General features: G+C 43.2%; 2 protein-coding genes across 2 annotated transcripts; both read right to left on the bottom strand.

The window, feature by feature from the left end:
- Positions 1-216: 216 nt before the first annotated feature.
- LOC103139193 (transmembrane protein 182-like) lies at positions 217-5,239 on the bottom strand. Its single transcript, XM_007553694.2, has 5 exons — positions 4,942-5,239; positions 3,533-3,629; positions 3,315-3,428; positions 3,112-3,249; positions 217-1,510 (listed from the first exon to the last, which is right to left on the bottom strand). Exons 1-5 carry the CDS (start codon positions 5,107-5,109, stop codon positions 1,245-1,247), a joined length of 783 nt encoding a protein of 260 aa, XP_007553756.1. The 5' UTR covers positions 5,110-5,239; the 3' UTR covers positions 217-1,244.
- Positions 5,240-5,319: 80 nt separating this feature from the next.
- On the bottom strand, positions 5,320-9,134 carry LOC103139192 (actin-related protein 3). Its single transcript, XM_007553692.2, has 12 exons — positions 8,941-9,134; positions 7,860-7,915; positions 7,647-7,771; positions 7,466-7,576; positions 7,290-7,385; positions 6,938-7,045; positions 6,720-6,863; positions 6,465-6,638; positions 6,297-6,389; positions 6,063-6,188; positions 5,912-5,995; positions 5,320-5,837 (listed from the first exon to the last, which is right to left on the bottom strand). Exons 1-12 carry the CDS (start codon positions 8,982-8,984, stop codon positions 5,742-5,744), a joined length of 1,257 nt encoding a protein of 418 aa, XP_007553754.1. The 5' UTR covers positions 8,985-9,134; the 3' UTR covers positions 5,320-5,741.
- Positions 9,135-14,322: the final 5,188 nt, after the last annotated feature.

The following is a 14,322-nucleotide window of genomic DNA, read 5'->3' as shown; positions in this document are numbered from 1 at the left end:
CATTGCTGTTTGAACTCATTTCAAAACCAAAAGTTATTACAGGAAATGTCTTTAAATAATTTCCTGTTTAGTTTTGTGGCTCTGTCATCCTCAACGTTATATTAACTTCCTGTTCTACTGCGACCTCCATTTCTGACGTTCTCTGTTTTAGTATTTTGAGTCATTCTGGTTTTGGTTGATCTGAGTAGCGACAGGATAGTTTTAAGGTCCCCTTAGTTCTGCTTATCAACTTCCTTTTATTTATTTCCATATCACAAACAGAGGAACATGAGCTTGGAGAGAACAACTGATTATTCAGGTAGCAGCTTTACCAAGTTGTAACACAAATAAAGAGAACAAGAACAAATTCATTTGACAATTACAAGAAAGGTTTCCATAGAAACTGCCAGGAGTGATAGCTGGGTAGAAAACAGCCACTGGTTCTACACTTCGCCTCGTCCTGACAGTCCGGAGTTTTGAATACAGAGAAAAGTTTGCTTGCTGGACTGTTGAAAATTTGGATCTGATTTCATGTTTGACTGAGACATGTGCAACGTACCAGCTTGACTGAGAAGGAAGCTACGGGAAATACGTGAACTGTAAACAACCATCCTCCACCCCGCGAAGACTTTTGCCAACTTTCTGGTCGAAAAGGACTGAACGACTTCCTTCACTTCATCCGCTACCCAGCGGATGAAGTGACTTGTAGTTTAAACTCGCTGTTTAAACTACAAGTCTAAAGCGCCGCAGAAGTTCACAAGTTCTCCTTCAGTTTGCTGGTTGGCCAGAAGGAAGATCTACCGAAGGAATTCGGGTCAATGGGAGAAAGCCTTGACTGACCACTGAGGGGAGATGAGAATTAAGAGGAAGTGAGTAGGAAGGCAGTGGCCAGGCTACGTTAGAGTGACAGAAAAACAACAGATCAGATGTTCAGCTACGCTGTTCCACTGGACATCAACAGCAAATCATAAATCAGGTTAGAGATTCAGCTTGGCAAACTAAAGCTGATATTACATTTTGACTGGAATTGTAGTCGGTTTGTGAGGAAAGAACTGAAGTCCAAGTGTTAAACATGGAGGTGTTTGTGTCACAGTCAACCAGAGTCAAAAGCAAACAGCAGCCTATTTCAATTAAACAGATGTAGACTGATATGAAGTAACAACTTCAAGTGTAAAGCAGAAGGCTTCTATTTGAGCTTCCAGGCATTTAGCTGTAGCTGTAATTTCATTTTTGTCCCAAAGAGTTTGTTGAAGAGGACACGCTCATCACAGCTCGGTCTCTGACGGGCCGGGGATGGTTTGGTCTGAGCGGACCCCCTGAACGCCGCGCCCCACCAGGATGAAGAGGAGTCCGGCCAGCAGGCAGAGGAAGCCAGCGGCGGGCGCCAGCAGGAAGGACGGGCCCTGCTGGACACTGAGCTGGTAGGACGGGCAGCCGGAGACGCTGCGCTGATGGGCGGCGAACTGCTCCAGGGTATCCAGCACCTGGACCCACACCAGGTACATCGCCATGACGACCAGCAGGCACATACCTCAGAAACACAGGAAGACAACGACAATCATCAATAATGGCTTTTAATTCCCCCCCAGCTTCAAAAGAACCAAACAAAACCCAGACAACAGCAAAGCGAAGCGTCGCGACGTGACAGCGCCTTTTGTGTTTCGCAGCCGACAGAAGTCAGACGCGTCGTCGTTTCAGGAAGCTTCGCGTGTTCACAACCCCTGTTCGCAGCCGTCCCTCAGTTCAACGCCGTCTCGTGTCGCGCCTGTCGTGTTTTGTCACCGCGTCGCTTACGAGGCTTTTGTCCTCGCCGCGTCTGGGCTGGAAACCTGCAGCTGTTCCTGAGGCTCAGCGGGTAATGTTTTCCGCTCCGTCTCAAGAAGAAACAAGCCAGTTTGTACTATTATTAGTTGGAATCGTCGTGTTCAAAGCTGGTTTGTTTTTCTATTAAATGACAAAAAGAGTTGTTTGTGCGCAGACTGACATGAACTTGTTATATGTTTTTTTTGGCTGATCTTTGGCAGATGACGGAGTGGGAAGTTGTCCTTGAAGCGCTTCCACCGGATGCCTCATTTTTTTATTTTTGTTTTCTTTTACACAAAGCCTGCCTTCAAGCTCACTCCTTTAACTTATTTTATCGTCTTCTCCAGCAAATGTTGGGCCCAAAATATAATTGCCGTCTGTCATTTGGTTCCAGATTTGCAGATGATTCAACTGGAGGCGTTTCTGAGGCCTGTCTTTGGCTTCAGCCATTTACTCAAAGCAAACACCGGACACAAAAGGTTTTACGGGATCACATGCTTCTGTTATCACTTGATTATTTTTGGAGAGCAGCGAAATGGAAGCATTTCATCCAAAAGCACAGCATCTAAAAATACATATGGGATTTTTGGGGTCATTTTTCTCTTGGTTTGTTTGTTAGCAGATGAAGAAACTGGAATTTTGTCCTTTAAGAACGAAAGAAAAACTTATTTAACTCTAAAGAAACTTGTAATTAATTCATTTTTATAGGATAGTGTCACTTTTATAAAAGCCCATCACATTAGCAATATCCTTTAGGGAATAAATTTTACTAAAACTTGACTTTGAATCTTAAGCAAGATATTTAATTTGCTTATATCGGGACAGTACTTTGGTTTTCTAATTCAGCTCATTCAACTCTGTTCTCTTTTTAAACTCAAGATAGAAATCAAAGCTTGTGCTTGGAATAGTTTTACTCACAATTTTAGCTTTTTTTTATGGACTTTAAACACATTAATTTGGATTTTGAACAAGATACATTATTTTTGGATCATCAGCACAGACATCGGAGCTGTTGGTGAAGCCTCGACTACATGCCATAAAAACGCAGAGCATTTCATTTGTTACATTTTATTTTAGTCCCATCCTAAAGCTACATGTGTAGTTTGTGTTTGGAGATGATTCCTCTAAAGCTTGAACTTAAAGCCTTTGTCCCAGATATGTTGGTTTTCCAAAAGCCTCCAACGCACCTCGAACTTCAGTTCAGTTTTGTCTAGAAATATTAATTTCTGTTTTCCATGAATGGACCCTTATGTCAGAATATCTCTATTTGATGACTGAAATAAAGAACTTTTTTTGATGATGCATCAGGTGGACACTGCTGATTGTTACCTCCACAGATCTGAAGAGCCCCGCCAGCGCTGTAGAGGCTACGATTGGTCAAAGGAGCAGCACACAGCACCAGGAGTCCACCAACGACGACAGCCGTGACGCCTGAGACAAGGAAGATGCTCCAGAAGGTTCTGAAGACTGAACAAACCGGTGATTTAGTGGGGGATTGTCAGAGTGGGTGCGCTCTGTGTGGTTGTACCAACCAATTGCGGAGGCAGGTTGGTACGGCTCTGAGGGGAAGCCGGTCCAGGCCGGGTGGGGTGCAGGAAACGGGAAGAGGAAGGCAGGCTGGCAGGTCTTTGACTCAGGCCGACTCGCTGAGGAAGGAGAAAAGCAGCTTTAAACTGATATAATGACACTGTTTTATGATGCTTTTTTTTTTTTTTTTTTTAAATCTACTAAGCATAATGGGGGTTCTCACTAATCCAGAAGTCCAGGACAGAGAAATCAGAGGAGGCAGCGGTGAAAAAACAGCGCCAGAACAGACCCTGGTGGAACATCGTCACCCCGTCCTCAGGCTGACAGAGACAAAAACTTTAATGTCCCGACAGATAAACACCGACTCCTGCTGCACACATAATCACTTTACTGTGGGACATTCCTACCCAACAGGAGCCGCTTAGTAGTTTTCCGTTTCCCAGAAAACTCTGTAGGAAACGTCTACACCCAACCAATAAGATCAGGAAGTCTCATACAGTCATGGTGTGACCAGACGCCATATTTGATGAGTAAACTGTCAAAACCAGGACAAATATACAGATTCTCTTCTGCTTCAGTTACATAATAAAAACTGCTTCAGATGAAGACTTCACTCTATATTCAATAAATTAAAATAGACATCTCAATAAATATAGCTTATCAGATTAAAATACCTTTCGAAAATAACCTTTAAGAAGGAAATAAACACATTTCAGTAAACCCATTTCAGTTTTTAAAAATAGTTTTCTATTGTTCTGATGTGATATTCAAATTTTAAATGAGTTTTGAGAAGCTTTAATTTGAAAAATCATAACTCATTGAAATAAAGGCTTTCACACATCTGAATAAACGTATATAATAACTTGACTTTTTAATAATATTCTAATTTAGTGAATGCGTCTGCATGTACCGTAGAACCCTGGTATTAGTGAGTATGACGGCCCATATTACTCACGTCCGGCGGGGCTTTGAGGACCTGCGACTCCAAAGGCCCCAGCAAGACCCTGTTGACCACCATGAATAGGTGAAATACTTAATACCTCCTCTAAAAACTCTATTTTAATTTTCCAAATACCAAATATATCTTAATATGCACTAATACTGACAGTGGAAACCGCTGTAGCGCGAGCATATAAGCGAACTTCTACAATCTGAGGGCTCAGCCAATCAGCACCAAGGAAACTAAACGGTGCTCCGTCATTCAGCTTCCTAACCTGCTGAATCATAAATACGTGAATATTCCTCAATTATTTCTCAATTAATTGGAGTGCTATTCAATTTATTTATTTATTTTAAATAGCTGTTTTTAAGCTTGTGAAATTTTTAACATTTCTTCCTGACGTCAAGAGAACACCCAGCCTGAAGAACTGGTGGGATTTATCAATCTCGATGTTGCAACAGTTGGTTCTTTACGGCTCTCATGAAGGATGTCTTTCCACTATTATGTTGCCACACCTGTAAGTTATAGTTTATTATGTTTAGCCTTTCAAATGTATTTTTATTCTAATTATTTGTCATCTGTTCCAAGAACACAGCAGTGATTCTTTGATTTGATGCAGGTGTTCAGGGTTTACATTGTTTTAGTTTACGTACCTTTGGCTGTAATGGCTCGGAAGAGTTTTCACAGTTTACCTTTAAGGTGTTCCTCTTCCTGTCGCTCTCCTCTCGTGTCCGGCTGCAGGACTCGGCGGCCAGCAGCCAGTACTCCGTCCCGCAGCAGAGCAGCGTGAACAACGCTCCAGATGCTCCGGAGAACAAGGCCAGGAAGAGGAGCACCTTCATCCTGTCTGCAGCAGACATGGCGCCCTCTGCTGGTGTGTCTATTTGCTCCGTACCTTCAGGTCTTTCAGTTCTAGAGACTTTCACTGTGAATCAGGAGTTTAACGCCCAGGCATGGCGTCGTCCTACAAAAATAGAGCAGTTTTCTGGTTCCTACGGACCAGCCGAGGCAGGAAGAGGTCCGGTTACACTCCAGGAATAGAAGAGCAGGAATAGACAGACACAGTCACAGCTAGAAACACCTGCTTAGCATTTATTACATTTATAAATCCAGATTTTGTACAGAACCAGGCTGTCCAGAATGACAGACAGAGGCAATAGAAACAGTCGTTAATTTATTCATCCAGCTGCTTCCTCCTCTACCTGCTGATCAATGCTAACAAACAAGATGCACACTGCTGAGTATCTGATTATCTTTCAACCAGACAAATAAAAACAAGCTTCAGGCGTTTTTGCAAAGTGTTCCCATGACAACCCAGAGATGCTATGGCCCGTTCAGAGAGAGGGGGATTAATGACCACCCTGTGAAGAGAAGTGAAACATTTAACCAGAACTTCTGGTTCCTGTGATGTTCAGGAAGTCTGTTTGGTCCGTCTCGCTGCGTTCCAATCCGTCGCTGTGTTGTACAAACACTTCTTCTGGTCCGTCCTGAACTAGGACATGACCCCAAACACGGGGTTGTGGCGGCAGATGCTCGGCCCGATCTCCTCGTAGTCCTTCTTGGTGTGGCACACCTGGTAGAACTCGGGCTGTAGAGACAGACCTCAGGTTAGCTCTCCTGACAATTAGATGCCAACAATGTTGAGAGGAGGGGAATACTCACGGTGGACGCCAGCATGGACCCTCCGAACCACACGGCGTACCTCTGCATGTGATGGGTGACGACCTGGACGTCAATGGGCTTCGGCTGTGACCCAAACAGACCCGTGTCATTAAAACGTACATAGTAAAAGAATGAAACGCTGACGGCTTACCTTCAGCTTCCCGCCGCTGAGTTCCTCACTGATCTTCAGCCGGGCGTCCACCGTTCTCTTCAGGTCCCTCTGCAGGCGCCGGCCAAAGTCCCTGAACATGGTGGAGCCTCCGGACAGAACCACGTTCTGCAGGACAAACAACGCATGAATCAACACCGTCTGTTTGGGTCTAGTGGCGTCTATGGTGGTCCACCGTGGTCTATGGTTGTCTACTAGGGTCTGAACTGTCTCTACCTTGTAGAGAGGACGTCGGACGTCGATGGGGCAGTTCTGGATGACCTCGTCAACCACCTCCGAGATGGGCTGAGTGAAGTCTGGGTTGGCGAACTGGATCAAAGAGAGAACTCTGTTAACTCATTGTTTCGGACCAGAGAGCTCCATCCGGATGTGTTCTGGAGGCACCTCTGGGTGGAAGAAGATCTCTGGCCCCAGGAAGCGCTCGTAGCCCACGTCGATGGTAAACTCCTTCTTAGTGATGGCGTTGACACCTGTGTACTGCTTGATCCACTTGGAGCCATCTGTGTCGTACTTGCTGAACTCCTTGACCAGGTCGGGGCAGACATAGCTGAACCGCTCCTATTGGGAGAACAGGTCAAACATTTTCACATTGCTGTGCTGCCCTTTGGTGGCTGAGCAGATGAACAGAGAGGTACGGACCTTAACAGCTTTGGCAGTCTCCAGCGACTGCTCCGGGGGAATGCCCACCTCCCTCTCCCTCAGCAGCTGCTGGGTGAAGTAGGTGATGTCTCGACCGGCGATGGGGATGTGCTTAATGCAGCTGCCAATCACGTAGCCTTCAGCCTGGGGGAAGGCGACACCAATGTGGCTGAGGCACACAGGAAGGAGGTGGTAGAAAGAAAGGAAGTGACACCTACCACCGGGATGACGTGCGTCACACCATCTCCACTGTCGATCACAGTTCCCGTCAGCGTCCGCTCGCCAACCTGCCGGGACGTCCAGGAGGCGGCCAGCGCCAGGACAGCCTGCACCAAGGGGTTAACCAGTACTGGGTTATTAACCAAACACCAGGATTATTAATACACACAATGGTTTTATTAACCAACACAAGGTTACCAACGAACACACTGGTGTTATTAATACACACAGAGAAATAAGTAACTTTTTAATAGAGGAACTGAGAGTCAGAGCTTCCTGGAGGAACTTCCTCTTCCTCTCTGAGAACCAGACCAGATCTAAAGTCAGACGGGTCTGAGGTGTTGGTCGTACCTGGACGGCGATGTAGAGACCCGGGACGTTGAAGGATTCGAACATGATCTCAGCCGTGTACTCCCTGTTCTCAGGAGTGTTGAGCGGCGGCTCTGTCTGCACACAGAACCAGAACTCATCATTAGCACGAATGTTCCCGCGCCGTCCTCCAGGCACCTCCGTCTTTCGGTCCGTACCAGCAGGAAGTAGTGGTCCTCCGGCTCCGCCCGCAGGTACTTGAAGATGACCTGCTCCATGAAGCGCTCCATCAGGTCCCAGTCCTCCACAATGCCGTGACGGATGGGCCACTGCGAGAGAAAGAGGCGTCAACACCACAGCTGACCCCTGACCCTGACTGCTGCTTCAGCGCCGACTCACCTTTGTTGCGTACGAAGGTTTGTCGATGGCTTCGTCTCCGATGTAGAAGTCCAGATCGTCAACGCCCTTCATCATCCTGCGCTGCGCCTGGTCTCCCACCTTAGCAGACTCTTTGATCGCAATACCTGCAGCAGAAACCAGCAGACTGTCAGCAGGATGACATCATCATCATCATCATCATCAGAGCAGAGAGATGTGGCTTCCTGTTCTCACATGACGGGATGATGAACTGTGGCTCTGTGTTTCCTGCATATCCAAGCTTTGTGTACCTGGAGAAGATCCAAACAACAGAACTTTTAATAAGAGTTCAAGTTTAGTTGCTTGGAAAAATGCTCAATAGATCTGTTCACTACAGGACAACTCAAAAATAGATTTGGATTAGAAAATATCAGAAAATAAAGTGAATTAAAAAAGACTAAATATTTACAACTAAAATAATTAAAGTTAATAAATGAAATTGCAATACAAGTAAAAATTTGTATTGTAAAGTTAATTTTAGTTTATTTTTTAAAAAGGTATAAAACAAATGTAAAAAAAATACTAAAAAAATTACATTCAATAAGTGCTCAAATAAATTAAATCATAAGCTAAAAAAATAATAACTATAAAATTCAACACATAATTTAAACATAAAATTTAAAAAAGTGCAATAAAAAAATTAACAGTAAAAATCTAATTCATAAAACAAAGCAATGGATAAAGTGAAAAGCTAATTACTAAATGCAATACATGTACTGAAAAATGTATGTATAGCAGATAAGAAATATTAATATACAACCACAATAAGTCACAGAAAAACCTAGAAGAAAAACTAAAATAAACAAATAAACGATGTAAAAACAACCTGGCAATCATTGAAACTTGATAAAATATAAATTACAACAGTATAATAAATAGAAAGTTTTCACAATGTAAACTAAATGTACTTTATAATAATAATAAAAATGATGATGATGATAATGATAATAAATTGTGTTGCTGCCTGGAGGTCAGCCAGGTCTGGGTGTGATCAGCCCAGGTAGGAACTGCTGTCTGAGGGGTGGACTCTCCAGGAAGTGGCTTTAGCTCCAGCAGCTAGCAGCGGCTAATCACCACTTCCAGCCCCTCAAACGGACCGAACCGAGCCACTGGACGGTTAGGGCCGCTTCCTAGGGTCCACCAACTCCATGCAGGCCGGCTGGATGGAGCTTACCGGGGGAGAGGGACGCGGCGGAACCCCGGACAGCGGCTTCCAGGGCGTTAGCTGGAAGTTTGACAGGGGCTTCAATAGAATCAAGCGGGCAGCCTTACTCACCCGGTACCGCAGTCAACAACACAAGCCGGGAGCCGACCTGCCATGGTTCCGCTCCGCTTCACGACCCAAACGCGAAGATACCGACCCCAAAGAGAGGCTAGGAGGGGCTGGAGAGGCGAGTTTCGACCGCAGCAGCCTGAATGAAGAGCCGCCGAGTCGGAAACACTTCCGGATTCCGTGGCAGCAGCTTCTAATGCAAAGTCAGCAGCTCGATGGTGGAAACAGCGCCCTCAGCTGGACCAAGCTGGCACTGGAACCAGCATGTGTCAAGGCTTTAGGAAAGCTACAGAATTTCAAATACATGTTTCTGGAACATTTGATAACGCATAAAATATAGTTTGACACAAAAGTTAACATATTTTGTAAAAATATTTAAATCCTTCTCAATGTTCTCTGAATATTTTTCTTCAGATTAATATTCAAAACTACTTTTTTTGTCCAAAAGGAAAGTTAAATATTGTTGTCTCACCACCTGCAGCTGATCTGGCTCATAAAATGCCATAAAGGAAAAATGGTATGTATTCCTATGTGGGCCGCGAATTTGATTAAAAACAAACTACTCGTAGTGTAAAAATGTGTTTATTATAACTATCACTTTGAGATTTATGAATGGCAGCCATATTAGATTTTGAGGTAACCTTTCTGAAAGAATCCTTTAATTTTTCAAGTTGGAATTTTTGACTTCATGAGGCGTTCCTGTCACTTTTCTGGACTTAAAACTCAGAAACTCCACCAACCTCGACTAGACCACAGTGTTATTTAAAACCGTATGAGTGGTGATCAAATTCACAAGAATTCAACAAATATGCAGCCAGTTTATTAAAACTTTTTTCAATGTGTGCCTTTCTCAGTCAGACATGTCTGACATCAAAGGTGCAAAAGTCTGGAAATAGTTTACTACTGTGTAAATTTAAAGTCACAAAAACCCTAACATTTTTTTTAAAGGAATCAGTAGAATATTAAGAATAAAAACACTAGAAAATTCCTGAAGAAATTTCACCAGGGTCTGCCAAAGTGTGCCCGTCAGCTTGGACCCAGCATTCTGATGCAAAAAATTAGCATCAATGCAAAAGAAAGCTGCAATGTACTCTACAGCATGTGGAGAGTCTCAAGCATGTTGAATAACATGGACTTATCCCATTCTGTATGTTCAAATTAGTCTATAAGCTAAAATTAACCAAAGTGCTAATGTTAGCCTAAATGCTGGCAGTAGCATGTGCAACATCACTAACATGTTGTTTTAATTTGACTTGCTCCATTCAGTGTACTAAACATGTCTAATTAATAAGGAAATTAGTTAATAGCTAACTTTATGGTAATTAGCTAACTAATGCACTAGTGGGAGGCAGTGAAATGCTAATGTTTATGCTAATGTTAATGAACTGTTATCTCACTATCCTGAGGGAAAAAACATAAAAAAGGCTAGTATTATTGCACCGCCTATGGCAGCGCACTAACATGGGAGGAATATTGAAGCTTTTATTTTGAAACTTTCAGTAAGCTTCATTTTAAATGACCACATTAATTCAATGTGTAACAGTGGTTTGGTTAAACCAGTCATGTAAAGCCCAAAAGACCAATTGCTTTATGTAAAAATGGTCAAGGCTTTTATTTTGAAATTTTCAGTAAGCGTCATTTTAAATGGCCACACTAATCCAATGTGTAACAGTGGTTGGGTTAAACCAGTTGTATACTAGCCCTCTGTTTTAACTGAGTGTTCGCCATAGTTAGAACTACAGAGACGGCCATGTGTTTGTAGTCTGAATCAGCAGCTGTGGCCTGTGTTCGGTTGCTATGGTAATTAATCCTCTCTGCCAACTGTCAGCTGTGAGAGAGACACAGGGGGAGACATAATTCCATCTGTTTGAGTCAACAAGTTTCACTAAAAAAAGCAGTCCGAACAACTCCTTCCCGTTCGGGAACCGTGATACGTATTCGAAAACCGTTTGAAGCGTATGAGAGGGCTATTTGTCGTCTCCGAGAGTCCCGCGATTCATATCTCTACCTAACTCAAAGTAATAACAGCGATAAGAGAAAAATGGTGTGCGCTGAGCTCTGAAATTTTTCAGAAATGTGTGGAAAACACTTGATGAGAGCGTCAGATTACCCTGTCCCATGACTTTGCTCTAAAGCACCTTGAAAGAAAATAGTAAGCCCTAGGGAAATTTAGAAAACATTTTACGGGAGCAGGCATGCGTATCAATGTCATGACTGACTTTGATACCGATACAGCGATACCTGTAGGCGTGGCGGCGATTTAAAACTTATTTTGGGGTCAGAAATCCACTCTTTTTCTCACTATAGCAGAGCGGCAGTTGGTTTCAGTTACACTCTAATTTTACGAAAAATCGAAAATTTTGGGTCGCTTGGAGACAAGCTGTGGACAAATCGTAATTCATATTGATGTACCGTCTTCACTTTAGAGATCACGGACGTATCTCCAAACTGAAATTTAAATGGCATTTCTATGTCAATGTATGACGACGTAGAGATTCTTCAAAAATAGACGTAGAGATTCTTCAAAAATAGGGTATTTTAAGGATTGTTTTTTTTTCCTCGCTCCATTGACTTTAATGGGATTTTGGGGGGTCGTTCTTCACGAATTATGTCGCCATGGTAACCCCGAATCCCAATAAAAATAAAATAAAAATAAAATAAAATAAAAAGCTCCCTTCTCGAGATCGAGCCGCATGTTTTGATAACACTTTTGTGGGGGTGGTCGCAGCGGTACGAGCCGCATTAACGGTGATGGAATAAAAATAAATAAAGAAATAAATAAAGAAACCTTCTATTAGGTGTAGAACAATAGGTGCCTGCCATGCATTATAGGCAGTGACTGCTCTGTCCTATGTAATGCTATGGGCAGGCCCCAATTAATGTAATACAGGGGATTTAAAGAGTTTCTTTCAGTGTTTATGTATAAATAAAGATAGTATCTATAAACTTACATCTCGACATTTGTCATTATTTTTGTTGCAATGATGTGGGATAATTTCCCAGCTAATATGCCTGTTAACTAGATTTCAGGCTTGAGTGAAGGGATTTTATTGCTGGCTCCTGTTTCCACCAGCAGGTGGCAGTAATGCACCAGATGAAGAAGTAGATTAACTGTGGACTTTTGGTACAGTCAGTGTGTTTTTATGAAAGTCTACATGCAAACATTATTTTTTATTGTATATTAAAAGTATGGAAGGTTGGAATAAACTGAATAAAACACTTCAGTTCCACCCAGATTTAGTTTTCATCATTAAACATCAACTCACCTTGTCTCTCATGACTCCACATCAAAACATTTCCACCTCCGATCAACTGACTCACTGTCTGGGTAAGGAGGGGTAAAAAATAAATGAGCAGGTGAATGCTTTTGAACATCAGGATGTTGTCCACCAGAGGGCAGCAGAGCTCCCATCATGTCTAAAACGAGGAACCCCCCCACCCCCACCCCAAGAGTTTGAATCAATTAATCTACTAAACAAACCGAATGAGAATAGATTCTAAAAACATTTACTGAAATACAAAAACAACATTATGAATAGCAGGTTTTTGTATTTTTCCAAGAATTTTTGCAGATCAGGTGCTTGTAAATTATCCCTCCTTGGAGTTGCTTTGACTAGGCCAGTGATGGAGCTGCTTTAACTAGAACGCCGTTTCCTCCCATTTACCAAAGTAAGGTTAGTGTTTGAGCCCCTATATCCAGCCTGGAGCCTAATCCAGCTAAACGAGTTTCTAATTCCTCCAGAGCTGGCCTTGCAGCGGGGGGGTGGCGGCCCCAACGATTCACAGGAAGTGAGGGCCGCTTCCTCCAGCAGGACGATGGAGGGGTAATTGACTCCCTGGAGGTTTTTGATCCTCGCCCACACACAAACAAATAATTCGGCCCTCTTTCCGCCACAGCCTGGCCTGCTGGGTATACAGAGGTCCCTCATCAGCTGAAGTATGACCGCTGTCAGGGCCTGGCTCGACGGCCATTAGAACCAGGCAGAGGAGGGTCTTATTATTTTTAATAATCTGCTGTTTTTGCTGCTTCTTAGCCCCTGGAGAGCTGCAGTCGGCACTTTTCCGCTGTGATCATCAGCCGTCCTTCGTGTTCAGGCCTAATGATGCTCAGTCATCCAGTCGGCAGGACGCCCTCCACACAGCCAGCCGCTAACTACCGCCTGCATTATTTAGCCGTAGCTAAACCATCATGCTGTTCACGCTGCTCTAAGTTCTTCAGTGGTTTGGTAAACGAAACATGTTAATCCAATAGGAGGTTCTGCTGTGTGTCCATCATCAGGGCTGTAATTACAGGCAGCGGTCAGTCATCAAGCCTGAACCAGACATGCTGAGAAACAAAATGATTTCAAATTCAAAAAGTACTTTATTGATCCTGAAGAGAAATTAAATGTTGTTGTAACTCATTAGTTTAGATTCTTTTAAGAGTTATTGAAGACAGTGATGGCTGTAGGGAGGAAAGATCTCCTGTAGCAGTCTATACTGCACTGAATCTGAAGAAGCCTCCGACTGAAGACAGTTTGTTTTCTCGAGATGGTCTCATGAAGAGAATGGTCAGGTTTGTCCATAGTTTCTTTTTATTTTACTTTGGATCATTTCCAGAGGTTCCACAGTCATCCCCAGAACAGAACTAGTCCTCTGTATCAGGTTGTTGAGTCATTTTAGGTCACTGGCTCTGATGCTGCTACCCCAACAGATGACGGCAGAAGAGATGATGCTCTCAACAACAGCCTTAGAGAAGTTAGGTTACCTGTAATCTATGTAGATCTTCTCCAAGTCTAAGAAGGTGGGAAGGTGTTTCCAACGTGGAAGAACCGAAACGGCAGGAATCAGAGCTGGTGAAGCCAGAGAGACCAGGAAGGAAGAAATGGTGATTGATAGATTAAATGTCTTGGTTCCCAACAGATTGATTGTTCTGTTTCTGTCTGGGTGTGTTTTCATTTTACATTTCAGTAGGGCTGCAAAATTTATGAAAAACAAAAAATATACCAAGAGAATGTCGAGTGACTCCAGAACCCTGTTCCAGTGAACACACCATTTTAAGCCGTTCCAGGCTGTGGGACAGCGAGAGAGAGCAAGACTTTCAGTAGATAAAAGGGAAGAATCAATAAGGTACAGGAAAGTTTCTCATTTTGGACCTTTTAACCTCCGTCTGTTATGAAACATCTGGAAATGATTTACTTTTTTCTAGTGTCAGAGTAAAGGTCTACAGGAGACCGTTGTCCTCTGATGCTAACTGCGCTAATTACCAGGATAAGACTACAAGGCTGGTGAATGGAGTGGTATGAATTTAATCAAAGTCAGAATGTTTTCCAGTCATTGAACACAACTACAGTCATTGGTGTTGAAGTTGTTACTGATTGAGACCGCTACAGCTGGACTGCACTG

Source organism: Poecilia formosa, unplaced genomic scaffold, assembly GCF_000485575.1.
Source record: "Poecilia formosa unplaced genomic scaffold, Poecilia_formosa-5.1.2 Scaffold58, whole genome shotgun sequence".
NCBI classification, from domain to species: Eukaryota; Metazoa; Chordata; class Actinopteri; order Cyprinodontiformes; family Poeciliidae; genus Poecilia; species Poecilia formosa.
This window is presented reverse-complemented; position numbering and strand designations above follow the sequence as displayed.